Source organism: Camellia sinensis, chromosome 14, assembly GCF_055761805.1.
Source record: "Camellia sinensis isolate YWXY chromosome 14, ASM5576180v1, whole genome shotgun sequence".
Classification (NCBI taxonomy): Eukaryota; Viridiplantae; Streptophyta; class Magnoliopsida; order Ericales; family Theaceae; genus Camellia; species Camellia sinensis.
In genome coordinates, this window is record NC_138974.1 from 84,552,546 (window position 1) to 84,579,777 (window position 27,232).

General features: G+C 40.9%; 1 protein-coding gene across 1 annotated transcript; it reads right to left on the bottom strand.

Annotated features, from left to right (window-relative positions):
• Positions 1-17,760: 17,760 nt before the first annotated feature.
• Positions 17,761-18,201, bottom strand: LOC145807137 (uncharacterized). The gene has a single exon (XM_082905070.1). It carries the CDS (start codon positions 18,199-18,201, stop codon positions 17,761-17,763), a length of 441 nt encoding a protein of 146 aa, XP_082761196.1.
• Between the last annotated feature and the right edge of the window lie 9,031 nt (positions 18,202-27,232).

Consider the following 27,232-nt stretch of genomic DNA (forward strand, 5'->3'; position numbering starts at 1 on the left):
AACACTACAAAATTTTTGCTGTGAATTTAATCAAAGGACAGTGTGGACTTATGCAAATTTACGAGCATGTGTTGAATCTTTGACTGAGGATTGAGAGGCCATTGGGCTGGGAAGCAACTTCATCAATTACAGACCACGACTGCTTTATTGTCTCGTAGCAACTCTCGCTGACTTCCTGAAAATAAAATAAAAATAAAAAAATTAGATTATATTAATAGTGTTTATAGTTTAGGACTCATGTCACTTTAATCTTTGACTTTTTAATTATAATATATTTGATTCTGAGTTTTGAATTTTGTGTTTAAATAAGGACAATCGAAAATACTATTGTTTAATTTCAAAGGTAAAATTGTCAATTTGATAAAAATATAAACTAATTTGATAAAAATAAATGTCAAAAAAATATTTTTAAATTTTTAAAAATTATTTATACCAACAAAATATAAAATTATGTAAAATTAATAAATCTTTTAGACTTTTTTTTATTTTATCAAATTAATTTTTATTATGTGTTTGGACGATGATTATGTGATGGGTGGTTGTTAAGATTTTTCAATGTGTAATCAATATAGTTAATATATGAAATATTTTTAGTTTTAGATTTTTTGATTTAATGGATTGGTTTAATAATGTTATCATAGTTGTCGTCATATTTTACTTTTGAAAAACATAAACTAATTTAATGAAAATAAAAACAATCACCTATTACATGATCATTATCCAAACACATAATAAAAATTAATTTGGTAAACAAAATAAATAAATAAATGTCTAAGAGATTTATCAATTTAACATAATTTTATCTTTACTGGGTAGAAATAATTTTTAAAAATTCAAAAATATCTTTTTGATATTTATTTTGGTCAAATTAGTTTATATTTTATCAAATTGACGATTTTGTCATTGAAATTAAGCAATGGTATCTTTAATTGTCTTTATTTGAAACAAAATACAAAATTCAGGATCAAATGTATTACAATTGAAAAGTTAGGGATCAAAGTGACACAAGTCCCAAACTATAGGAATTATTAATTTTTTTTTTTTTTTTGATCGGCAAAGAAAAGACTTCATTGATGAAAACACATACAAAGTATGATAAATGACATCAATAAAGAGGAGTTTGGAGCTAAATTAAGCTCCAACGTTCTCGTTGGTGAGAAACCAACAAAGAAAACCCAAAAAAACCAGCGAGCATTCCTTTGCATGGCAACAATCTGCACAATTCTTCAAACTAGGGACTGTGAATATAATTCGTCATTTTTCAAACTAGGATTCTTCCAAAAAATTAAGGAAAAAATTGCACCTTTAATCCTACTAATTTTAGTGAGATTTCATTATTGTTTCTATAACTTTAATCCTGTACTTTTATTTTCATTTCAATACAATAACAAATATGATCGATTATGTTGGTCCTATGACAAAAGTGACTATACTGTTGAGAGGGTAATTTGTAAACAAATTGGGCCGAGTTAGGAAGAGTCTTCTTTGGGAGTTGGACTGCGTAAAGGGTCGAGATAAGGGCTGGTATAGCTTGGTCTTAGGTCAAGAAAACATCTCATATTTCAGGTTTGGCCCGAACTATGGGCCGAGATATCCGAAGAAGGAGGACCGAGCTCAAGGATAGCTCTGCATGGCGTCATCTCAAAGTCAAGACTGATAGTGGTGTTTAAAGTATCACAGAGTCGAAGTAACTTGGTTGACTGCAATGTTAGCCAAGGTAAAGGTGTCAGCCGAGGTAAAGATGTCAATCGAGGCAAAGGGGTCAGCTGAAATAAGTGGGCCTGGTGGTTAGCCGAGGTATTGGTGAGAAAGATGCCGGGCTTGGTATAGCTCGGTCGGTCTTGGTATAGCACGGCCAGGCGCCATCTACATCATTACCTAAGTGTGTGACCGAGATAACTTAGTTCGGTGTGGTTGCAGCAGCTTATATAAAGGAGGTAACCATCTCACTTGGTTGGCAGTGAGTAGGAGTGTGACTCCTAGGACTATACTAAGGAGAGTAGAGTCCTACTAGGATTGTGCAAAACCATCACACTTGGTTGGTAGTGAGTACGGTGTGTGATTCTTAGGAGGACTCTCATAGGGAGAGTTGGAATCCTACTAGGATTGTGCCAAGCAGAGTTTATAAAAGCTCATGACCAGACCTTTGTACAGGTATCTCAATTCTTACTCTAAAATACACAGAGCTTATTGTCTATTGTCTAGTTGCTGACTTAGGCATCGGAGGGATTTCCGGCACACACCCGCCGGTTAGCTCACGTTTGTGTTTTCAGGTGGCAAAGTGACGACGTTTGGAGGAGTGCAAACTTGATCAACAGGATTATACGAGAAGATTATTTCGTGCTCGTACAACTGTAATAAAAATCAAAGTGTGCCATTAAAATTAAAGAATTTGGAACCATGAGTATTAAATTTTTGGAATCAATGATGTAATTTACTCCAAAAATCATTTCTCAAATGCAGGTTTTTCTAAATTTATTTACCAAAACATAAGTTGTTTTATAAAAACGTGTTTTTAAAATGTAACTTCAAAATTTTTATAATAAACCAAACGATATTTTCAAAACACGGCTTCACAAAACAGTAAGAATCTGATCAGCAAGGGTTTCAAATATATGTATCGAAAACTCTTTAGCTTATTTTTATATATATATATATATATTTAAAAAAATTACTTGGAAATCTTTGGTGACAATTGAATAGTATCCATTTTGGGGAATGATGTCGTCAAAGTAAAGGATGGGAGCTGATGCGGCCAGAGCTCCAAGAGCAACGTGAGGATACTTCAGTCGAAACCATGAAGCTAGCACTGTAAAATTTTAATGAAAAAAGATAAATTAAATAATAAAAATAATAATAAAGGTATATTATAGGATTTAATAATAAAATAAAATATAGACATTGTAATAATAACTTACTTCCTCCATAAGATCCTCCAATGACAATAACTGGAGACTTTTGTGCAGATAAGTTTTCTTTCAAATATAAGATTACCTCTGCATAATCTGCTATGGCTTGGGCTGAGCTGAAATAACCTTGATTTTCTTTCACTGGTCCAAGTGGAACTGATTGTCCATAAAACCGGTGCTGCCAAGATATATAAAAATTAAAAATAAATAATTCTTTAAAGTTTTTGATAACCCAGAAAAAAGCGTCTTCAATCCTTGCATTTCAACAGTTAGCAATTAGGACTCCAATGGTTCTTTCATTCATGCATGGTATGTACAGCTGCCTAAAAAATTAAATAAGTAAATAAATAATAAAAATAACTAAATTTTTAACCCAGAAAGAGAAAATAAGTTCAAAACTTGAAAAGTTTTACGAAATAACTAGGTGTGTTTGGTAACGTTTGCGTTTTCAGTTTATATTTACAAAAATTTTATAAACTGATTTTTGTTTATTTTTAGAAAAACATAAACTACAAACGCGTTTGGTAATTGACAAAATATTTAAAAAATTTTAAAAATATAAAAAAAAGTGAGAAATAGCAAGTGGCGGCGGAAGACGGTGGTGAAAAGTGGTGATGGTAAGTGGTGGGTAGCTAGTGGTGGTGGCGGATGGGTGGTGGTGGTGGGTGGGTGGGTGACGGTGGCGAGTGATGGCGAGTAGGTGGTGGTGGTGGTGGTAGTGGGTGGTGGTAGCAGATGGATGGTGGCAGGTGGGTGGTGGTGGTGGGTGGGTGGGTGACGGAGGCGGGTGGTAGCGAGTGGGTGGTGGTGGTGGTGGTGGCGAGTGGTGGGTGGTGGTGCCAAGTGAGTGGCGGATGGCGGGTAGTGGTGGGTAGTGGCGGGTGGGTGGTGGTGGTGGTGGATGGGTGGGTGACGGTGGCGGGTGATGGGTGGTAGCGAGTGGGGGTTGGTGGTGGTGATGGCAGGTGGGTGGCGGATGGCCGGTGGTGGTGGTGGTGGTGGTGGTGGGTGGGTGGGTGGGTGACGGTGACGGGTGGTAAGTGGTAGCGAGTGGGTGGTGGTGGGTGGTGATGGTAGGTGGGTGGCGGGTGGGTGGTGGGTGATGGTAGTGGTGGTGGGTGGGTGGCAGGTGGGTGGTGGTGGATGATTGTGGCAGGTGGGTGGTGAGTGGTGGTGGCAAGTAGGTGGCGGGTGGTGGATGGTAGTGGCGGATGGTAGTGGCGGGTGGTGGTGGTGGTGGCGACGAGGGATGGGTGGTGGCTGATGGTGGGTGGTGGGTAGTGGTGGCGGGTGGGTGGCAGGTGGCTGGTGGTGGCAGGTGAGTGGTGGTGGCAAGTAGGTGGCGGGTGGTGGTGGCGGGCGGTGGATGGTAGTGCCGGGTGGCGGGTGAATGGCAGGTAGGTGGTGGCGGCGAGGAGTGGGTGGTGGTGGCGAGTGGGTGGCAGGTGGGTGGTGGGTCGGTGGTGGCAGGTGGTGGTGGGGGGCGGGTGGTGGGTGGTGGGTGGTGGTGGCAGAAGACGGTGGTGGCGGGCAGAAGACGGTGGTGGCTAGTGTTGGGTGGTAAAAATAAAAAAACTCAAAATTGAAAACGGAAACACATTTTTTGTGTTTTCATTTTTTGGCCAAATTTATAAACTGAGACCACCGATTTATATATTAAAAATTTTACCAAACAAGTTTTTATTTGAGTTTTTTAAATTTTTATAAATATAAACAGAAAACTGAAAACGTAAGTGTTACCAAACGATACCTAACTTTTCAAAAATTTAACAATTTAAACGTGTGAGTTTCTCTCAATTCCATTAATGTATTAGAGGATACATTTGAGCTATAGGGACCACCACATGGCTATTCTCGATGTTCAATTTTGTAAATATTATTTACCTATTGTTCAGATTATTCAAGAAAAAAATTATATTAAATTAATTCAATAATTATAATCACATAATTTCATTGTATTAATTTGTTAGTAAATTCATAAAATCAAACTTGCATTTATAGCTATTATTATCAATTAATCCAATTTTTTGTTAGATAATATACACACACCCAGGTTAAAATGATGAGCAAATTTGATCATTCAAATAACCACATGATGGGCCCACATATTTGGATTCAACAATCTAATTTATTAAAGGAAAATTTACCCATAAGTCCTAGTTTTTGAAAAGTTAAACCATTTAGTCTTAAAAGTTTTCTTATACTCCATTTAGTCCCATTTGCACATCAATCTAATGTTTGAAACATTAATCTGATGTTCGAAATCTAATGTTCAAAACATTAATCTGATGTTCAAAATCTAATGTTCGAAACATTAATCTGATGTTTGAAACATTGTAATGGGACCTTTCAGTCTATAAGAAAACTTTTAGGACTAAACAGTGTATAAGTTATTAATTTGGGATTTATTGGTGCATCCTCCTTTATTTAATATATGAGGGAGAAGCCTAATTTTTAATTAAAATAATAAAAAAGATCAAAATAAATTTTACCAAAATGTCACAAATTATGTGTAGGTAAGTACCTCTATGTAAACTATGAGAGCTTTAAAATTAGGGGCGTTTTCCGGGAGAAACCCAATGAATTGTATATCACCATCTATTGGTGCCTCTGCACCAAGATAAACAAAGATTGGAGCACTTTCATTTGCACCACCCCAATACTTAGAATTTATCACGTATCTTTGCTTGAATGTGGCATAGCTTGGAGGATTGTAGTTGAAGTGATCAAGTGTTTGGTTGTAAAAATAGGTTTCCAAGTCCTCCCAAACAAACGCCGGAATCGTGTCAGAAGGGTCTCTAAGGGATTTATGGTCAAATACACCGAGTCTCGGAATATTATGTGATATTGCAAAAACAGAAGTTAAGAGAATTAGAAGAGATAATGAAAGCCATTGTGACGAAAAAGCAATTGACTTCATGGGAAAGTACCATAAAAATTATGTGAGAAAGTTTTAGTTTGAGCCTCAAAGTTTGTTTGAAATGCACACTTTATAGCACTAGAACCCTTACCATTCAAAACAAAATAGTTTGACAAATGTTTTATTATATAAAGTTTGAAACTACTTGACAGGTATTTAAAACTAAACTAATAGAAAGTGACAAAAAAATTGAATGAATTTGATAGTATATATGAATTAGACAGAACCCTTCCCGATTTTTCTAATATAAAAGACAGGAAAATAATAGTAATTAAAATGGGAAGAGGGACGGCCATGGACCTAAAATGTCCAACAAAACATATAGAATCATGCCCAAAAAATACCTTTCATTTACGTATTTTCCTTTTGGTTTTTTCCTTTCCTACAACTCAAGATCAACCGCATTATTGTATAGTCCATCCCTCTAGATAACGATCTGATTTTCTATATTTCAATAATGATGTTAAACTTTGTTCTGCACCAAATATGTCGGACAAAAAATTTACTTTGATTAACTCGTATAAAGGTTTTAAGTATCAAATTTCATTACAGGAAATATTTAGGAGCTAATTATTGTTATCGTGAGGGTCGTGACTACAAAGTTGCCTTGAAAAGTTTAAAAAAAAAAAAATACTTTTAGAGATAAAATTTTAAAAATATTGTTAATAAGTGCACTTTTATAAATAAAATAATTTGTATATCAAAAAGGTTTACTTTTTTAGATAACATTCTTGATTCTAAAAGAAAAGTAATCCATCACTAAATGTCTAATTTTGTCGCTAAAAATACAACAATCACACTTTTAGCAACAGAAATAATTTGTCCCAAATTTTTTCTCTAAAACCTTAATTTGTTATAATATCATCTAGAAATAAAACTTCAATTAAGAAAATTAAACAATTAACTAAGTTTAGAAAGATCAAGGGAAGATTTCCATAAATTCTACAGGCGTTTCATATAAGAGAAAAGTTAGGGATCATAAAAAAATTTTCGTGAAAATGATCATGAAAGAGTTATGATCATTGGATTACCTTGATTAGTGTGTGGCGCTTTATTCTAAGTGTAATCCAAATATCACAAAGCTTTCATGATTATTTTCATGAAAGATTTTTCATGATACCTAGCATTGCTGTTCATATAACTAGAAATAGCGCCACATATTTTTTATTTTTTTATTATTGCAATAAATCAACGCACATACAAAAAGGAAAAACAAATTTTATTAGGGACTTTTGACATTTCATTGATCACGTTCAAAGCGATGTATGGTTCATGACTCAATCAACTAGACAAGAAGAGCATATGTGAAAGAGAGCATTTGTAAACCCTACAATGATTTTCAGTCCAACTTTGGATGCATAATTGTGGGTTCAATCTTCAATCGAATTGTATCCTTCGATTATTGATTCTTTTGGAGTGGTCTCTTGTAATTGTTCATCTAATGTTTGGAAGATGATTGAAGATCATCATAATACTTCTTGATCCACCATTTGATGATCTTGACCTCTTCTTTTCAATGATTTGTCAACCATTTTGGATCACTTTGGTTTGTTCGAAGAATATCCAAGCAATGGGATCCTACAAAGTCAAATTTAACCAAATATATGAGAAAAGATGTTGATTATATATCTGTTGGCTTATTTTTCCTACGAACGAATATACCGTAAATACGAGCATGCCAGTAAGGATTGAAAATCCTTCAGATTAAATTCAAGTCAATTACCAAGTGATTGTGATTGTGCTGACGTTTCTTTTGCCTCAATGAAGAGGACTTCAAAATTGCAAAGTGTAAAGAAAAGAAAAATTAAAAGAAGAAAGAAGGAGACGGAAAAAGATGATTGAGTAAACAATCGGGGTGATTGAGTGAACAATCAAACTAACCATTAATTTATCTTTACCCATATGCTTTGAAAAAAAAAAGTGCATAAAATAAAGTGCAGAAAATTTACCTCTACTCCTATGCTTCGAAAATGAAGTGCATAAAACAAAATGCAGAAAATTAAGTGCAGGAAATATAAATGACAAGAAAAATAGAAATCAATTGTCTTTAATTTGAGTTATGGTCCCATTACAATATAGTCATGAATGGCTATTTACAGACAAATATTTGTAGGAAAAAACTACTTAATAACTACCATATTCTTCCATCTCCCATACTTCACATTTTATGATCTTCCACTTCATCTATATGTCTCCATAACTCTCTTTAATCTCCAATTCATGCTCCATGTTCTCCACATTATGCTCTATGCTCCTCCACATTCTCTATCATCTTTTCACATGTATTTAATAATTCATAACTTCTCATAACCTCCAAATGAGTAAGAGAGTGACACATGTCCTGCAATTATAAAATAATAACTAATAATAAAATTATTTATTTATGGTGCCAACAATATCACTAGTTAAATTTCACTTATTTTTTTTCATCATTTGTGTGATTCCATATAACATATGTCGTATATATATATATATATATATATAAGGGAAAAATCATATACAGAAAAGGGACAGATTGCCTTCAATTTTGAATCTGTAAGGGGGTTCAAGGTTAGAGAAGTGATTAGAGAGGCAAAACTATGTTAATGATCCAATAATGGTGGAAGTGGCTGGAGAATGAGTAACAACAACTGTATGGGAGTTGGACAGTGTGTAGCTGGGTGAGAGTGAATCAAATGACTCAAGAAGAAGACGATGGCAGTGCCAAAATGGACAGTATCTTCCCCAAATTCCCAAAAATCTTCCTGTTGAACCTTGGGAAATGGATCCTATTTAAAAGCTTTTCCTTGGTACCAAGGGGACACCAAGTGGCCAAACAGAGAGAAGACATGTGTCCCAAAGGATCACATAGAATATTTTGTCTTGAGCCACCAGGCTGAAGGTGCCACGTATCCCTCTGCATGTACTGTGTACTATCTAATTGCCTCCGCAACTACCTTTTTTGAGCCTCAGCAAGCGTAGTTGCGACGGGAGTGTTTGGCGCTGCAACTCCCTTTTGAGCCTCAACAAGTGCAGTTGCAGCGGGAGTGTTTGCCTCTACCCTTGCCTTCTCAGCCTGAACCTCAGCAAGTGCACTTGCAGCAGTGAACCTTGGTGCTGCACTTGCCTTCTTAGTTCTATTTCGCCAGTACATGCATTCTCAGGACTCCATAGCCTACTATCAGTCATGTCCGTGTTCACCTCAGCGAAACCTCCACCCTTAGCCACCTAACCACAAACTTCCCAGCTTTCTAGGGTGAAAGCCATGGCTAAGCCTGCTATCAGTCATGCTATGCCTTAGTACCAAGCCTAAGGGGGCTTCCTTAGTCTTTCCTGTGCAACTAAGGCAGGTCCACGACCTAGGTAATGGAAAGGGAATCCCTTATGTTCGGGCTACCCTACTTCCACCTTCGCGGGGTTGCCGCGTTAAACTGATATTTCTAGGCCTGCTATTAGCTCCAACCAGTAAGTCTTGGGGCCTACTATCAACGCCAAGTTAATAAACGTTGGGGCCTGTTATCAACCCTAGGCTAGTAATGCCTTGGGGCCTACTATCAGTACCAAGCATTAGCCTTTATTTGCAAAGGGAGGCCTCTCTCAAAGGCTGCAATCACCTCTATAGGATATTCCTTTTGCAACTTAGTTGTTACGGTCCTAGTTGCTACGGTAGTAGTTGCTGCAGTAGTCATCTCCCACGGCAAGTTCAGACGGCAAGACCGAAGATATTAGAAATTGCGGCGCCGACAGAATGCCTTTGCAACTTAGGCGCTACAAGTACTACCTCTGCAACTTAGTTGCTTCAGTTTTCTCCTTTCCTTAGCAACCCCAGATGGTTTTGGTACCGGCACTACTTGAATGGCGGCGGCACCGACATTACTTGGGATAGCGGCGCTAGGACAAAGTGTCTCCGCAACTTGGCCGTCGCAAGTGTTGCCTCTGCAACTTAGTTGTGTCAGCGTTCTCTTTCCCCCAACAACTTCAGATGGCAGCGGAACTAAAGATATTAGGAATGACGGTGCTGAGGCAAGGTGTTGAGGCAACTTTCCTGCTGCATATGTTCCCTCTACAACTTCCCCACTGCAGGTGTTACCTCCGCAACTTGACTTAGGCATTTTCCTTCATAGACTCTGCTTGGACCCTTCGTAGGTCGGACCTGCTTCGGCCCACTGTTGGCCCACTTCCCTTGGGCTTTGGCCCATGCTCATTTTTCATTTCTGGTCGCCTCTTTGGGGCAACCTTAGTACTCAAGCGCATACTTAGTTTGGGGCTTAATTTCTGACCCTCTACATTTGCCCCCTGCACGCATGGGGGACACACTCCTAGTTTCCCGCATGTGCATGATGTCAGCAAGTAGCCCAAGGGTTGTGTTGGTTAGGTCAGAAGTTACATCAGCTCTAAAAAGGTGCGTCCTTTGACTGATAGGTCATAATGGGCCATAGGGAGCGTGTTAGCGCTTTTTGCCTCCTTCTTTATAAATAGTGCCCTTAGGTCCACTGGTCCCCCACTTCTGCCCAAACACACCTTTTGTCTCCTTGTCTCCTTCTTTCCTTTGTCTCCACTTTCCAAAGTCTTCTTTACCTTTCTTTACTCTCCCTCATGGTCAGCACAAGGTAGCCCTACCCCCTACTGAGTGGAGGAGGACCCTATACTTTGGAGGGCTGGTTGATCCCTTCTGAAAGGCAGTTGACTCCTTCATTCCTGATGCCCTTCCTCTAGATGAGCCTCTGATTCCTTTTGGGGAGGCTACTTTGGATGACGTAGACATGGTGAACCCAGTCTCTCTGCTACAATTCTGCGTGGAACGCGGCGACTTTTCACATTCTTACATCTATTATCACACTCATTCGAGCCCTCCAGCAGATTAGTCCCTTTGGGTTGATGACATCATTGCAAATGGTGGTTTCGATCAACGTTTACGTGATGTTCGTCTTTTCAATGCCATCTTGATTTCGAGGGAGTTATCAGTGCGCAAGGCGCAAACTAACACTGATATGGTTGTCTCTCGCTGGAGCCGTGACACTCACACTTTTGCCTTGGCATGGAGGAAGATAACCCCAACCCTAGAAGATGTTGCCGTCCTTCTACACCTAAGCACCCCGTGGAGATCATCCCTTTGATCTAGCTGTAGCTCGGCCTTTTCGCACCCCCTTTCGGAAACTCAAAAAGAAGCCCTACAGTTTGGAATCTCATGGTTCTGAATCTAATCTCACAAGTGCAATATGAAATTGATAAACACCAAAGAGTCCAAATCTGGCAAATCGTTTTGAAAAATTGATTTTGAATCAAAAGTGCCAAAATTTGACTGTTTTGCCAGATACAGAGTCACCTCCTAAATATTTTATTTTCAGAGAAATTTAGGAAACCCATGACTCGTGCCAAAGGCCACGTGTTCGTCATCACCAAAGTTGTCTCGGCTCGGGAACTTAGGTACAAGAGGGGAAGGTCATGAATTGAGCACCTCTCACTCGCCCGATCAAAGATCAGCTTCTACTAATCGTGATATGATTTTTTATAAACATTATGTGCTCTTATTCCGATTATTAAACTAGCATTACTGTGTGATGCGCACAAGCAAGTATAGACTAATTTGCTCAATTTGGAACAATTTAACTTATGTTTGTTTTGGGAAAAGGGTTTGAATTTGCCACCTCAAGTGGGCTTAAAGTTTGCGGATTCGCCACCAAACATAGTGGGCTTAAAATGGTTTGCCACTCAACAAAGTGGGCTTAAAAAAACACGCATTCGTTGAATCGTTCCAATTCAAACAACAAGCCTTCATCCACAGGCATTCAAGCAGTTTAGCAAGTAAGCATTTAGCCTTATAATAAGCATGCTAGTCATGGCAATCACTCACACTCATGCAAGTATGTTAAAGCATTAAAAACTCACATAGTACTCCAAGCTAAGAAAACATAAGTTAGAAAAAAATGCATGATTACTATTTATACAAAGTGTCTAATGCAACACATGCAATATGCAATTTATAGGCTCAACTACTAATATTGCATATTAATTAATTTGATAACATACGGTTAACAAGTATTCAAAGAAGGCATTTAAACAACAATGCTGTTTGAATGATGTGCCGAGTCTCGGTGCATGCAATACGAAATGAATGGATGCAAGTATAAGGTATGCTAATTGAAACATGTCCCTAATCTAACCATCAAAAGCGATTAAGTAAAAGGGAGAAAGACGTGGGGTTGGAAGACATACACATTATTACATTTTGCTCTCATGAAGGAGAGTCTGAATGAATAAAGCTAACTAACTAGCAATTAATTAGGGCTAAGCTAATTAAGCTAATCTAATTAAGCTAATTATTACAACACTTTTAATTTAACTAACTAGTAAGCTAACTAATTAAGTTACAACACAAATGTAAGTAAACTAAGCAATTAACATTTCTAATTATGCTGCCACTACTCTGCCTCAGGAAGTGGAAGATGCATATGCTCGGTTTTCGCCCGAAAAGACCTCCGTTTTGCTCTCGAAAACCTGTGTTTGCAGAGTTGAACATTTCTAGAACCTTTCTGCTTCACCTTACCAAAATTCTGCTGAAGTTTACGCCAGTGACTAGCCGGCCATGGATGAATGCTGCCGGCCAAGAAGGTGGTCTGCCGGCCATCTATAGTGCACTGCCAGCCATGGATGCTGGCCTGCCGGCCATGGATTCACTGGATCATCATGCTGCAGCAGAGTAGAAACAGAGCAAAAAGTGGGTTTTTCCAAGGATTGTAATCACAATTCACCCCTCATTTTCATAGACAAATCCAATGAGTTGTGAACTTAAACCACAAACTACCAATCTAAGCAATTTCAATGCATGATGGCTTGTGATTCAAGGTGTGCAAGCTTAATGAATCCAAAACAAGACACCCAAGAACCATCACCCTATCATGCATGATCAAGGGCAATGGGGACCTAGGAAACTTAGGACATTTTATCACTTTAAGTATGAAATGCTCCAATTTTCCTTGTGTTCATCTAACGTCCGATTAAACACACAACACACAAGTTATTATCTTGCTCAATTTTAGTCTCAAATTGTTAGTTACTCATTTTAACTTTCCAACCATTACTTAGTCAATTAAGTCCAAAAGGTGAGTTAGAGTCCTCTAATGGAAAGAAGACTCAAAACACAAGTTGCTTTAGGTATGAAAGAAGTCTCATACTGTTGGTAATAAACCCCCAAAGGGATTAAACCATTAAGTATGAAACCTCAATTCCACACTTAGGCAAACAAATGACTTGAAACAACTTTCAAAGCAAAAAGAAAAACCAAGAAAGGAGGGAGGTTGCAGAGGTGATTAGTGCTGAAATGAAGTGCAAAACAACACCAAAGCACGCAATCAACTCAAACAGTAGGTGCCGAATGGCCTAAAACACTACCCTTGTGAGGACTATTACACTACAACCAAATAGCCCAAACAGAGCTAAAGAAATCTAAAACAAAGGCAAAAACATGCTGGAATATAGTTACAAAAAGCTAGAAAAACATGCTAACACATGGAGTTAACTAGGCTAGCAAACAAGGCACAAGGAGGGGAGGCTAACCCCTCCAAGTTTGGACTTCAAAACATGTTTTTTGCCACTAAAAATACTCTGAAATTTAGTGGTTAAAGGCCCAAAAAAAGATGGTTTAAAGATGGGAAACACAAGTGAAGAAGCCTTACAAACAAGGTACAAAGAAGGGTAAACCACCCCCTACCTTAAAATGGCTTCAAATCACAAATTTCAGCCCATTTTGACTGAGCTTTTATAGCCCAAAAACAGTAAAAACAAAAGATAGGAAAATAAGTATGTAAAATAAGCTAACAAAGCAAATATTATACCTCTTGAAGAGAAGAGTGATTCTAGGCAACAATTCAAGCCAAAACCAACTTGTAGAGCTCCAAGAGGGCCTCAAAGAACCTCAGCTCAAAGGTGATCAAGTTTTGTTAAGGAAGTCAAGGCAAGAGTGTAGTGTAAGTAGGCAAAAGGATAGAGAAATGCCAGAGAGAGAGAGAGAGAGAAATCTAGAGAGAGAAAATTTTGAGTTTGAAATCTTCCAACCCTAAAACATGAGAGAGGGACTCCCTATATATAGAAAATATGAATTCTATACAAGGAAATCTAGCCCTCCACGTATGGACAGATGCAAGCATCTATGCAAACAGCTGGCACAAAATATCTGCAGAAAACACTGGTGGCCGGCCGGCCATCAGTGATGGTTGGCAAGGCATCATTGATGGCTGGCAAGGCACGTCAATGGACGGCAAACCAGAAGCTCTGGCCGACAACCTTCACAGATAGCCGGCAAGCCACCAGAGACTGCATGAGGGAAAGACCAAGGCATGCTCCAAAAAGGAGACAAAATGGATGCAGGGTTTGAAAGGCTCAAACCTATGGCATTCCGCTGAGGACTTCAAGCGCTCGGCGAGCAATCAGACTTGTCATTGGAGGTACCTGCAAGAATATCCATGTCTTAAAGGGCTATCAAAAATAGGGTGTCTACACCAGCGTCCCTGACTCCTGCAGAGCAAGTTTCCGTCACTATTCTCCAAAGCGTCTTTCGGGAGACGCGGAAGTTTGGCTCCTGGTACGACCTTAGAACTGGGGAACTACCTCAGAAGAGACCTAAAAGGGACAAAACCCCTTATCTTTCCGGGCTAAAGCATTTCTTCAAGGACCTACAACCAGTTGAAGGCGACATCACAGAGGAGAGCCGCGACTCCGTAGTTGGGCCGGGCTACAGCGGTGACTTATACTTGGCCGCCTTCGTCAGTTATTTCATCTCCATTTTTGTTCTACCTAGTAACCCTGCTGAAAGCATTAATCCTCTGATGTTTCCTTTGGCTGTCAAACTCTCCAGCAACAGTCAGATTCCTCTGGCCCCTCTCTTCTTGGGAAACCTATATTTCTGTCTTGATCTCATCTATTCGGACATGGAGTGATCTATGGGCCTCTATGATGTGTGAAGCTTCATACACACTCAGTTCCTGACTGTTTTTTTCTATGAGAGATTCCCCGCCATGGGCCCTATTCCTAAAGGGCATGAGCCTTTCTTTACTGATAAAGTCTTTGTTGCGAAGGGCTGCCCTGTTCTAGATGTAGAGGGTCGACCTATTAAGAGGCAAGTGCGTCAATCCCCCCCTCACATCTCTCGGTGGTCTGGCCTTGGCACCAACAGACCCTTTGCAGACTACGTTGACCGTATGGAGGAGTGCGTGCTCCGCCTTTTCACTCAGCTTCTCCTAGGCATTTCTGTTGTTCCATTTTATTTTTCAGAGGCCCGTCACGTTGATTTTTCTCTCGACAGTGTCTAGGCTAACTCCCTCCTTATTGCTGCTATGATACGCCCCAGATTTCTACCCGTGTGGAACGAAGAGGGCATGTCCAACGTCGTCTACCGACCGGACAGGGTCCTTAGGCAGTTCAAAATGGATCAGGGTGTCCCACATGCCCCTCCGCCTCAAACTGATTTCCACTAGAGTTTTCAACGGTTTGCCCGTAACTATACCGCTTTACCTGTGGAGGGCTTAGGCTTCATGGAGCTTCCCTCACTTGGGAGAGAGGGCGTCTTTACTCCTAATAACAGGTTGTTCTGGCACCGCAACCTCAATTCTTTCTTTAATTTTTGCAACAGCGCTCTGGTTGTCCCTGTGATGGAACCTATCCCGCAACCTGACTTATCCCTTCGTTTGCCTTCTGGCCGAGGGAAACAATCCAGTATATTCTACTGCTTTAAGCTTTTATCTCTACCCATTGTGGAGGAGCCTCACCCGTCTGGGGCAATGTCTGTTCAACCCTTGCAAATTGCTTCCCCTCAAGTTAGCACAACAGTACGCATGACCTGCTCCAGACTGAGGGCAGCCAAGCAGCAGCGATGTCAGTTGCCGAGGCACATGCCTCACCAAGTAGAAGAGACTTCGGAAGGTATTCATACTTATAAAATATTTTCGCATTACTTCTTTCGGCTTCTTATATTTACTTTAATAATTGCATAATCTTCTTTCTTTTTAGGGCCCTTCGACCTTACCACCTTCAGGCCCCGGAGGTTCTTCTACTACCATTGGCATTTCCTTAGATTCGGATGACGACGACAAACCTCCCATTGCTACAAGGGTCACAAGATTCAGGACCCGTAGGACAGTACTTCCAGATGTTGAAAAGGAACCAAGTGTGAGAGCAGAACCAACTGCTAAGGTAGAGCCAGTTGCCAGGGCTGAGCTAGTTGTGGAGGCTACGAACAATGTACAAGTTCCCCTTGCTATGGCAGTTGCAGTGGGTGATACAATTGCTGAGGGTCCAAAGCCTCCAAACCCCGCTGATTCCGTGTACTCCAACCATTCCTCTGTCGGCGAAGATGATTTTGTCCCCGAGACATCAAGGGAAGATCGCAGTATGAAAGAGCCGCTGGAAGTTATACCACCTCCCTTTGGAGCTGCATCTGGTGGTTCCTCCCAGTCCACTGAATCTCCATTGGTTCAACAGATTCCATTTCCAGACATCTCATTGGCTGAGGGGAGTGCTAGTGTAGTGGCTGCTTCCATTGTTCCTGCTATGGCCCCTCTAAATTTGGACCGACTTATAGAGGTAGCTATCACCTTAGCCGTCCACACTGTTACTGCTGCCACTGGGACCTTTGACCCAATTGCTTCGGCAACCTCTGAACAATTGGCAGACTTCTACCCAACTCATTTTCCAAAGGTGCCAGTTGACCTTAGAGTGTCTCAAGATTTTTATACTAGGATGGATACCACTGTTGTTCCAGATTTGAACGTTAGAGACTACCAGATAGATGACCTCTTTTCAAAGCGACATCATGGTGCAAGCAGCTTTGGTCTTTCTCGCGAGGCCAATTCACCTGGTCACCAACCAACATCTACCTACTCTAATGCTGCTGGATAGTCATCTTCAGGGGAAGTGCACCGCCCTCAGACCTTTGGTCGCTCTGCTAGTCTCCCTCCAATGATTGAAGTTGGCAGTGGCATGAGAGAGCCGCCTCAGTTCTTAGAGAAAGTATCCTTTCTAAGTTACTGGGTCTCTTCCAAAGTTGCTCCCACTCTTGCTCGTATCCAAGCACTGCATCCGAACACCGTTACTACCTTTAATGTTCCTGGATCTATAGTGCATACGGAACTGCTAGAGTCACTTGCCAGCTTCATCCGTGACCTTGCTACCAATTAGATCCTGACGACTCCCAGCAAGTTCGTGGAAAGTGTTGAGGCCAACCTGAGCGGCTTTGAGAGGAACGACTTCGACCTATCATGGATGAGCGATAAGCTTCAAACAGTTGATGGTTTTCTTGAGCATGCTGACAATGTGGTGATGATTGCATCCTTGAATAAGACTATCAAGGAGTGTGAGGGTGCCTTGGAGCAGCATCGGCAGAACCTAGCTCGGTTCAAAGAGAAAGACTCTGCATTGGTTGCCTAGTTGCCTCGAGATGTGACTCTGATGAACTCCCTTTTGAAGGTTTTGATTTGATTTGATGCAACGTTGTTATGATTTCCTCCATTTTCTTCTCTTTATTTTGTTGTTTCATTACGCTTACGGCGCCTTTTCTCTTCTTCTTCTCTATCATAACTTCTTTTCAAACATTGTAATCATGTTCTGGAAGTTTGACTTTAATGAAAAGTGTGGATGTTTGATAGTACTTTTAAGTTCATTTCATCGCTTTCTTTACATTGGTTTTACATAGCTTCTAAAGATAAGTAGTACTCTTGCCATGAACAAAACTTCATCATGACAAGGATAAACTTTCACTAAGTATGGAAAACTTTCCTCACACTAAATGTGTATATGAGAGTAACAGGTTTACTAAGTGTATGACACCTTCTTTACACTTTTCTTTAAAAGTATTAACAAAGAAACTTTATAATTCTTTTTCCTAGACAAAAGCACTTAAGGAAAATATTCTCCGACATACTTGGCGTTGATAGGGCCAGTTCTGAACCCATTATCTACTCATGTCAACTTGTAGTATTTGTTGCTGCTTGCCTCAGCAACTTTGTAAGGGCCTTCCCATCTGGGTGAGAACTTGGGAATTGGTTGCCCCTGCATGATTGCATCCACTGTTTTCCATACCAGGTCTCCCTTATTGAACTTCTTGTATTGAACAGATTGATTGTAGGCACGAGCTATGGATTGATGATACTTTTCCACTGCTCGCGAGGCCCGATCTCTTCTTTCTTCAGCTGCCTCTATGTCATTTTTCTTGCTGTTTGGAACTAGGTGTGCTGACATAGCCATCCTTGCTGAGGGTACTGCCAACTCAACTAGTAACACAGCTTTGGACCCATATACTAGGGAAAATGGGGTTGCCTGAGTTGGCTTTCTTTTTGACGTTCTATATGCCCAGAGTGCCATGGGGAGTTGTTCAGACCATGTGCCCCCTGCTTCATCCATCATTTTACTCAGTATTCGGATAAGGGTTTTGTTGGTCGCCTCAGCTTGTCCGTTCCCTTGGGGCTAGTATGGACTAGACTTGTGGTGCTTGATCTGGTAGGCATCCAGTAGTCTTCTAACGTGGTGATTTACAAAAGGAGTTCTATTGTTAGACAACATTACTTTGTGTATGTCGAACCTACAGATTATGTTCTCTCTGATGAAGTTGGCTACTCTTGCCCCATTTGCCTTCCTCATTGGTATAGCCTCTACCAACTTGGTGTTGACTTCAATTGCTGCAAGTATCCATCTGTAGCCTTTGGATTGCTACGCTATAGGACCTACCAGGTCAAATGCCTAAGTATGGAATGGGTAAGGAGTCTTGATGTTATGTAGTTCAACTGCTAGTGCATACATCAAGTTCCCAAACTTCTGGCAGGATTGACATCTCCTCACAAAGTTTTTAGCATCTTCTTCCATTGTCGGCCAGTGGTAGCCGAGGTGAATGAGATGTCCATATAATCGCTGCCCTCCTTGATGCTCTGTCTTGTGGGCTTCCCTCAGCACCTCATTTGCCTCATCTTTTGATAAGCACGCTAAAGGTTCCCCTTCGAAGCTTCTTCGATACAGCTTGCCTTAGTCAAGGAAGAAGCAGAGGGCTCGCCTCTTAACTCTGATTGCATAGACTTTGTTCTCAGGCAGTGTGCCCTTTCCAAGGTAGTCGATATATGGTTGCCTCCATTCTTTATTGTTTAAGAAATGGGCTTCCTCTTCTTTAGGATAGGACTGACACTTTGCACATTGCCTCTACAACTCAGTACTTTCCTTTTCCATCTCTGGCCAGTAATACCCTTGCCTCTGCATCCGTCGGTATAGACTAATATCTCCATCCCCATAGGACTTAGCATGGATCTACTTAAGTTTGTAAGTTGCTTCTTGTCTACCAATGCATCTTGCAAGTAAGTTGTTGGGACCGCGAAAATACAACTCTCCTTTGAGGAGTAGAAATGATGCAAGTTCTGCTGGTCTAATTGTTCCTTGGCCAGTTTTCAACTGTTGGATTATATCTTCTTTCCAGCCCTCAGCATCTTGCTCTGTATGTTCTTCGGCTAGCACTGCTAGTGTTGTTCTTTTCTTGATGACGATGGCTATACTATCATCTAGTATCTCCACCTTTGCCCCTAGTGTAGCTAAGGCATTGGGGAAACGGTTATGTGTCCTAGGAGTATGCTAGATTTGGACATCATCAAACTGAGTGAGCAACCTTTGAACTACGGTGTGGTATGGAGCCAACAGAGGCTCCTTCAAGGCGAAATCACCCATTATTTGCTTAACAACTAACTCGGAATCGCCCCAAATTTTCAATTTGCAGAGGCCCTTCTTTTGGGAAGCTATTAGACCCAGTATCAGCGCCTTATATTCAGCCTCGTTGTTTGAACACTCAAAGTCAAGCTTTTATGATAGATGGCACTTCTCTCCTTCTTGACTGGTTAGTGTTACGCCAGCTCCACCTTCCCCAACTCCGGAAGCTCCATCAAATTTTAAGTCCTAATAAGTCTCAATTGCAGCTGTTGAACATGGACCTCACCTGGTAGAGGTACCTCTGCAAGTTCATGTTCACCAGATAGGAACTGGGCCAGTAAGTCTGCAAGTGCTTGGCTCTTAATAGCCTTGGGAGTAACACAAGTGATATCATATTCTGCTAGAGCCAAGAGCCATCTTGCCATTCTTCCAGTCAGAGCGGGCTTGCTCAGCAAGTAGCGGACTAGATCACTCTGGGTCACAACCTGGATCGAGTGTGCCAAAAAGTAGCAGCGCAACTTCTGCACTGTGAAGTTAAGGCTAAACAATGCCTCTCAATTGGAGTATACCAAGACTCGGCACCATTGACTTTGCAACTGATGTAATAGACTAGTTTCTCAATGCCATCTATGTCTTGGACAAGTAGAGCTCCAATAGACCAAGGAGTAGAGGTCAGGTACAGCAGCAGAAGCTTTTCGGGCTAAGGGGCAATCATTGTAAGTGGAGGGGTAAGTGATTTCTTCACCATATCAAATACCTATTGGTGTTCTTACAACCATTCAAACTTGAAATTCCCTTTCAGCAGTGTCCCAAAGGAAAAGGTTATCTCAGCATGGGCTAGAATAAACCTCCAAAGGTATGACACTTTGCCTAGGAATTTCTTCAAGGCCTTTTGAGAGTGTGGCGGTGGCATCTCCATGATTGACTTGATCTTATCCCCATCTACTTCGAGCCCTCACTGGTGTATAAGAAAGCCAAGGAACTTGCCGGTGGTAACTCCAAAGGCACACTTGAGAGGGTTCATCTTGAGGCAGAATTTGCGGCAAAGTTGAAAAACTTTTTCCAAGTCGCAGAGGTGGCAGTTTGCCTCAGTGGACTTGACCACCAGATCATCCACATATACTTCTACCTCATGATGTAATATGTCGTAGAACACTGCAGTCATAGCCCATTGGTAGTTTGCCCCCGCGTTTTTTAAACTGCAAGGCATCACCGTATAGAAAAAATTTCCCAAGGGCGTTCTGAAAGCCGTCTTTTCTACATCTTCTGGTGCCATTTTGATCTCGTTATAACCACTGAAGCCATCTATGAAGGAGAACATCTGATGGCCCGCAGTAGAATCGACAAGTGTGTTAACATGGGGCAATGGAAATTCATCTTTCGAGCAGGCCTTATTCAGGTCACGAAAGTCTACGCAGACCCTGATCTGACCATTCTTCTTCTGCATAGGCACAGTATTTGCTAGCCAAGTTGGGTATTGTATAGGCTCAATGAACTTAGCCTTCTGCAACTTTTCTGCCTCTGCCTTAATCTTTTCTTCAAGATCAGGGTGATACTTTCGAGTGTGCTTCTTGATTGGTTTAGAGTTGGGAAAAGTGTCCAAATGATAAGTGACAAGGGAAAGGTCAAGACCAGGCATCTCGTCATATGTGCATGCAAAGACATCACTGTGTATCTTTAGTAGTGTTATCAATTCTGCCTTAGCTGCTGCAGCCATTGTATCATTGATAAATACCAGCTTGCTCTGCTCAGGTAAGTCACTGAGGTTGACCTCAGCAAGTACCTCCTACTGGGGTTTGGGCCTATCTTGCATGGATTCAGGGGTAGGCTCAAGCGTCCCTACCAACCTTTCTTAGGACCCATCACCATCATATATATTTGACTCGGGGCCATCCTCCCAAGGTATGAAGTCTAGCTCCTAAGACCGTCATAGGTAGTAAACTGTCTTGCCGCCCTTGCGCACTTTAACAATCTTGGGCAGAGGACTAGTGGATTTGCTGCTCTTTTTCTGTCCACTGCCTTCTGGGGCAGCCTCTGTATCTTGAATGTCTTCCCACTTCAGCAATTTTACCCCTGCAATTTTACCAGTCCTTGGAGTTTCATCCGTTGACAACTCAGTAAAGAAAACTTCATCCGAATAGTATGCCTCTTCCACTCCTAATGGCTTTTCAGACGCATTTATGGTCACTGTGCACTTTCCCAACTTTGCCTTTACGCATTGGTGATAACTTGATGGGGTAGCCCCATATCGGTGCATCCAAGCTCTGCCAAGTATCATATGGTAATTTGTGTCCACTTCAATCACATGGAACTTAGTTGCTGAACGGATCTCGCCAACTGCTAAGTCCATGACAACATGGCCCCTAGTAACTTTTTTGTCACCACCAAAACCCATTACAGTGATGGGTTGGCGAACCATCCTGGACTCCAGGATACCAGCCTTTGCATAGATGTCAGTAGCGATGATGTTTATGGATGCCCCACCATCAAGGAAAACACGCTTGAACTCTACATCATTGATGTAAGCTATGACAAAAAGAGAACGGTTATGGGGAAAAGGATATGCTCTGTCTGCTTCTGAAAAAGTAATGGCTCCATAATCTTCCTAGATGCACCGAGGCACATACTCCTTAGCCTCAGCAACTTCATTGTGGTGCACTTCGGAGATGTTTATGAGGGCCTTTGTTGCTTCCAACCTGGTGGCTTGGCTCGGCCCCAGCTAGTCAAAGAAGGTGCGAAACGTAACATAGTTTTGCAAGGCTTGAGCATGAGTATCCTTTGCGAATTTCATCTCTGCAGGTACTGTCTCAGGGAGCTGGCTAGTCGCGATTTCTTTTAACTCATCAAAGTAAGAAGCCATGTGCACTGGATCGTGCACAGGCCTAAGATAGCCAATCATGTGTACATTCTTCCCATTCTCCTTGTGATTAAGATAGGGGTCCTTCCTTGCATCGCGATTATCAGCATCTTTGAACTTCAGCTCATTTGTGTGAACCTTCTTCTTGAAGATACTTTTCAACGTCCAATAATCCCTAGTAGGGTGTCTGGTGGTTCTGTGATAGACACAACAATCTGGGCTTTCTTTGTCCTTCTTGGTTGGTGTGACATCAACCGGAGGCAAAGTAAGTTCACCATCAGCGACCCATTCTTTAACCAAGGCCTTAACATTCTCAAGGCTGCAAGGATATGGATTTCTGTCTTGATAACTATTCCTCTTCCGAGAGGAAAAGTCCTCTGCTTGTGTGCGGCTCCCTCCTGTAAAGGTTACTGCAACAACTCTGCTACTGCGGGAGTAGCGGTGGTTGTCACGAGATCTGTGTAAAGGACCAGTGGTACTGAGGTTCCTAGCTGCCTCAATCAAGGCTGAAAAGGTAGGCAGATTATGGTTCACCAAGAAAATTTTGTAGTCGCATATGGCACCCTCCACACATATGCTGACTAAGTGAGCCTTATCCACTGGTTCATGATAGTCAATAGCCTTATCTTGGAACTACTTAACATAGTCCAGTATATCTTCACCTTCTTTTTGGACATCTCACCCAAGTGTGAGGGTTATAACTTTATCTTGGACTTGAAAGAACTTCGTGTGGAACTTGATCACCAACTCTTCCCACCTCTTGATCGAGTTGGGAGCCAAGTTCACATATCAACTGTAAGCCCTTTCAGTAAGTGATTTGGAGAACTCCTAAAGGTGCAGAGAGTTGTCACTGCCATGGACACCAAGAGTTTCAATGAACACATGTTCTTTGGCATTGCCTTGTTTTCCATCAAACTTAATAAACTTGGGCACTGTATACCCAGTTGGGTATGGCATGGTCAATATCTTTTAAGAGTATGGGGGCTCCACATCTGGGTCTAGGAGAGATGGCAGCTGCTTCTTGCTACGCTCTTGCTCGAGCATAGCTTGTACATCGACAAAGTAACAAAGTGCGTGGGCTGGAATGGTCCAATTTGCTCCTAGGTAGCTGAACCAGTAGCCGTACCAGTCACCTAAGGTACCACCAGAGGCACCTAGATCGGAGCCCGAACCTCAGGGAACAAGTTAGGCACTGGGTTTGGGACTGCTACAGGCGGAGGTGTTTGCACTGGAGTTGGTTTAGAAACCATGGCCATAATAACCTCAATGAGAGTTTGCAAAGCTTCCAGGATCTCCCTCTACGTATCTTGGAGTGACTGAACTGCCACAATCACAACACTGTGGTCACGATCCTCCACATGTGCTGCTCCGTCATTGGAAGAGCCTTGTTGTCGTGGGGGTTGTTGAACTTTATCTTCTGCCATCTTTTCTAGCAAAGTGTATAAGCCACTGCGGGTATGAACCATCAACAAAGCAGCCTCCCTAGCGGAGTCGCCAGAAATGTAAGGGGGTTCAAGGTTAGAGAAGTGATTAGAGAGGCAAAACTATGTTAATGGTCCAATAATGGTGGAAGTGGCTAGAGAATGAGTAACAGGAATTGTATGGGAGTTGGAGAGTGTGTAGCTGGGTGAGAGTGAAGCAAATGACTCAAGAAAAAGACAATGGCAGTGCCAAAATGGGCAGCATCTTCCCCAAAAATCCTCATGTTGAACCTTGGGAAATGGGTCCTATTTATAGGCTTTTCCTTGGTACCAAGGGAATATCAAGTGGCCAAATAGAGAGAAGACAAGTGTCCCAGAGGATCACATGGAATATTCTGCCTTGAGCCACCAGACTAAAGATGCCACATGTCCCTCTGCATGTACTGTGTACCATCTGTTTACCCGTCGCAACTACGCTTGCTGAGGCTCAAAAAAGATAGTTGCGGAGGCAAACAGACAGTACATAGTACATACAGAGGGACACGTGGCACCTTCAGCCTGGTGGCTCAAGGCAGAATATTCTATGTGATCCTCTGGGACACATGTCTTCTCTCTATTTGGCCACTTGGTGTCCCATTGGTACCAAGGAAAGGCCTATAAATAGGACCCATTTCCCAAGGTTCAATAGGTGGATTTTTGGGGATTTGGGGAAGATGCTGCCCATTTTGGCACTGCCATTGTCTTTTTCTTGAGCCATTTGCTTCACTCTTACCCAACTACACACTCTCCAACTCCCATACAGTTGCTGCTACTCATTCTCTAGCCAATTCCACCATTATTGAACCATTAACATAGCTCTCTAGTCACTTCTCTAACCTTGAACCCCCCTTATAGAATCCACCACGAATCTCACTCTAATAATCCAATATATTCATTTTGTAAGTTCTTGAGTGTAAACATCCATTCAAAAAAATAAAAAATAAAAAAAAATTAATCAAATTGATATGATAATTATAGCCATATAATTTCATCATTTTTTTTTTCAAAAAATAGATGACAAGCATTATTTTGAAAATATTGCCGTCTATTTTTTGAAAAAAAAAATTTGTTGAAATTATTATTATTAAAATTATCAAATTAATTTAATTGATATTTTTAATTTTTTTTAATGGATGATATATACTAAAAACTTATAATCTATTTACAACCAGACGGTCCAAGACAAGTTGCATCTATCTAGAGTTTTATATCTGCACTAATGTTTGCCATGTAAATCCACAAACAATTCCAAAAAACTAGAAGAACAACTAGTGAAATATATATATATATATATGTAAGAAAACAGATGTATTGATTGTTTATTGTAGAGATATAGGTGAGCACATACCATTAACCGTATGAAAAACAACAAGACTATCTAATATATCCATCAATACCAGACAATTAATCACGAAAATATAATTAGACTAGGGTCAACCAGGTGAACTTTTTTCAACTTCACTTTGATTTTTTCCATTTTTGAAATAGACAAATCTTTTTCATTTACCCTTGTAGACACCCCATTTTTGACCGTCCTCAAGACTTGGATGTCATCATTTGAACACCAGATGATTGTGCTTGCTCATGTTCGTTTTGAGTCCCTGAAGGTCTCAGCTGAGCGCCTTGCCTTGGAGCCTCTAATCTTGTTTGTTTTGTGCTTGGTTGTAGGCCAAGAACTTGTTGCTTCACTTTTGGAGGAGATGGTGGCTTGTCGGCCATCCCTTTAGCCTGTCGACCATGACTTGTGCCTGTCGGCCACCAGTGGTGGCTGGTCAGCTATGTTTATGGCCGGTCGGCCATTGATGATGGCTGACGGCCATTTTTCTCCTTTTTCAAATATTTATTTGCCAGTTGTGCCAGTTGTTGTTCACTGATGCTCATCTGTATACACGTGTATGGAGGGATGAATACAAGCCTTCAGCTTGATTTTCTATATATAAGGGGGTCTGTCCCCCATTTTGAGAGGTTACACAATTTTGAGCAAATTTCTCTCTCTCTCTCTCTCTCTCTAGAATTCTCTCTCTCTCCTCTTGTTTTATGCTTGAAAGTTAGAATTCTCTACACTTTTGCACACTAGCCCTTAACCAAACATCCTCATCTTGGAGCTGAGGTTCTTTGAGGCTTAGTTTGAGCTCTTAAGGCTAGTTTTAGCTCAGAATTGTGGTTGTTTTGTGTTGTGCTTCAAAGGTATAAGACTTACCTTATTTGAGCTCTTTGTACATACTTGTTTTGCCATCTCTTTATGCTGTTTTGGGCCTAGTTTTCAACTACAAAAAGCTCCAATTTTTAGGCCTTAACATGTTGGTTTGAAGCCATTTTGCGCTAAGGGGTTGTCTACCCTTCTTGTTGCTTGTTTGTATGAGCTTTTGTGCCATCTTTTAGCATACTCAAATCAAAATTTTTGGGCTTTTAAACCACTGAAATTCAGAGTTATTTCAGTGGTAAAAAGTATGTTTTGAAGTCCAAAAATGGAGGGGTTAGCCTCCCCTCTTTGTGTCTCACTCCCATGCCTAGTTAGCATCACATGATAGCATGTTTTGGTAGCTTAACTTAACTTATTTCCAGCATGTGCTTGCCTCTGATTTGGCATAATTTAACTCTATTTTGGGCTGCTTTGGTCATATGGTCCTTGTTTTGCATAGTTGTAGTGCAAATGAACATGATTTTCTTGAGATGATTGCATGTTGTAGTGTTTTTTTACATGTAATTTCTGTGTATATAGCTCTGTCACATGCTCATTTATTTCACTCTTTCATTGCTTTTGAGAGTTGTGTCTTGAGTCTTGTTTCCAAGCTAACATGTGAGCATGTTTTTCTAGCCTTTCATGCCCTAATCTCAGCATGTTTTAGCCACTATTTTGGCATATTTTAACTCTGTCTAGAGCTGGTTTGGTCAGTTGAAGCTTGTATTGCATGCCTATAGTGTTGTGATCTTCATTAGCTTAATGAGTTAGGCTCTTAAACATGGCTTGCACGTGTTGCTTTCATGATTTTGTGTCATTTTGAATATCATTTCAGCACTAAAATATCTGCCACCTCCCTCATTTCTTCACTTTTTCATTCTCTTTGGGGTTGGTTAGCCTTAAGGTTGTGTTTAAGCTTGAGATTGAGACTTGTGCTTAATGGTTTTAATCCTCTTTTGAGCGTTTCTACTAACCAACGGCATGATCTCTCTCATGTCTTAAGTCATCCTTTGGATGACCCCTCTCTCATTAGAGGACACTCACCTTGGACTTAACCGGTTAAAGAATGATTTGGTAATGTAAAATGTGTAAACAAAATTGGATAAGTAAAACATGGACAAGATAAGCATGTTGTATTGCATTGCATGTGTTTGGATCGGACGTTAATCCAAACACAAGAAATTTGGGACGTTTCATACTCGAAGTGATGAAACGTGCCACTTTTCTTAGTCATCATCACCCTTGATCATG

Coding starts and splice junctions, on each gene's coding strand:
- LOC145807137 (XM_082905070.1), bottom strand. CDS start 18,201: ATGGATGAAGCAGGGGGCACATGGTCTGAACAACTCCCCATGGCACTC.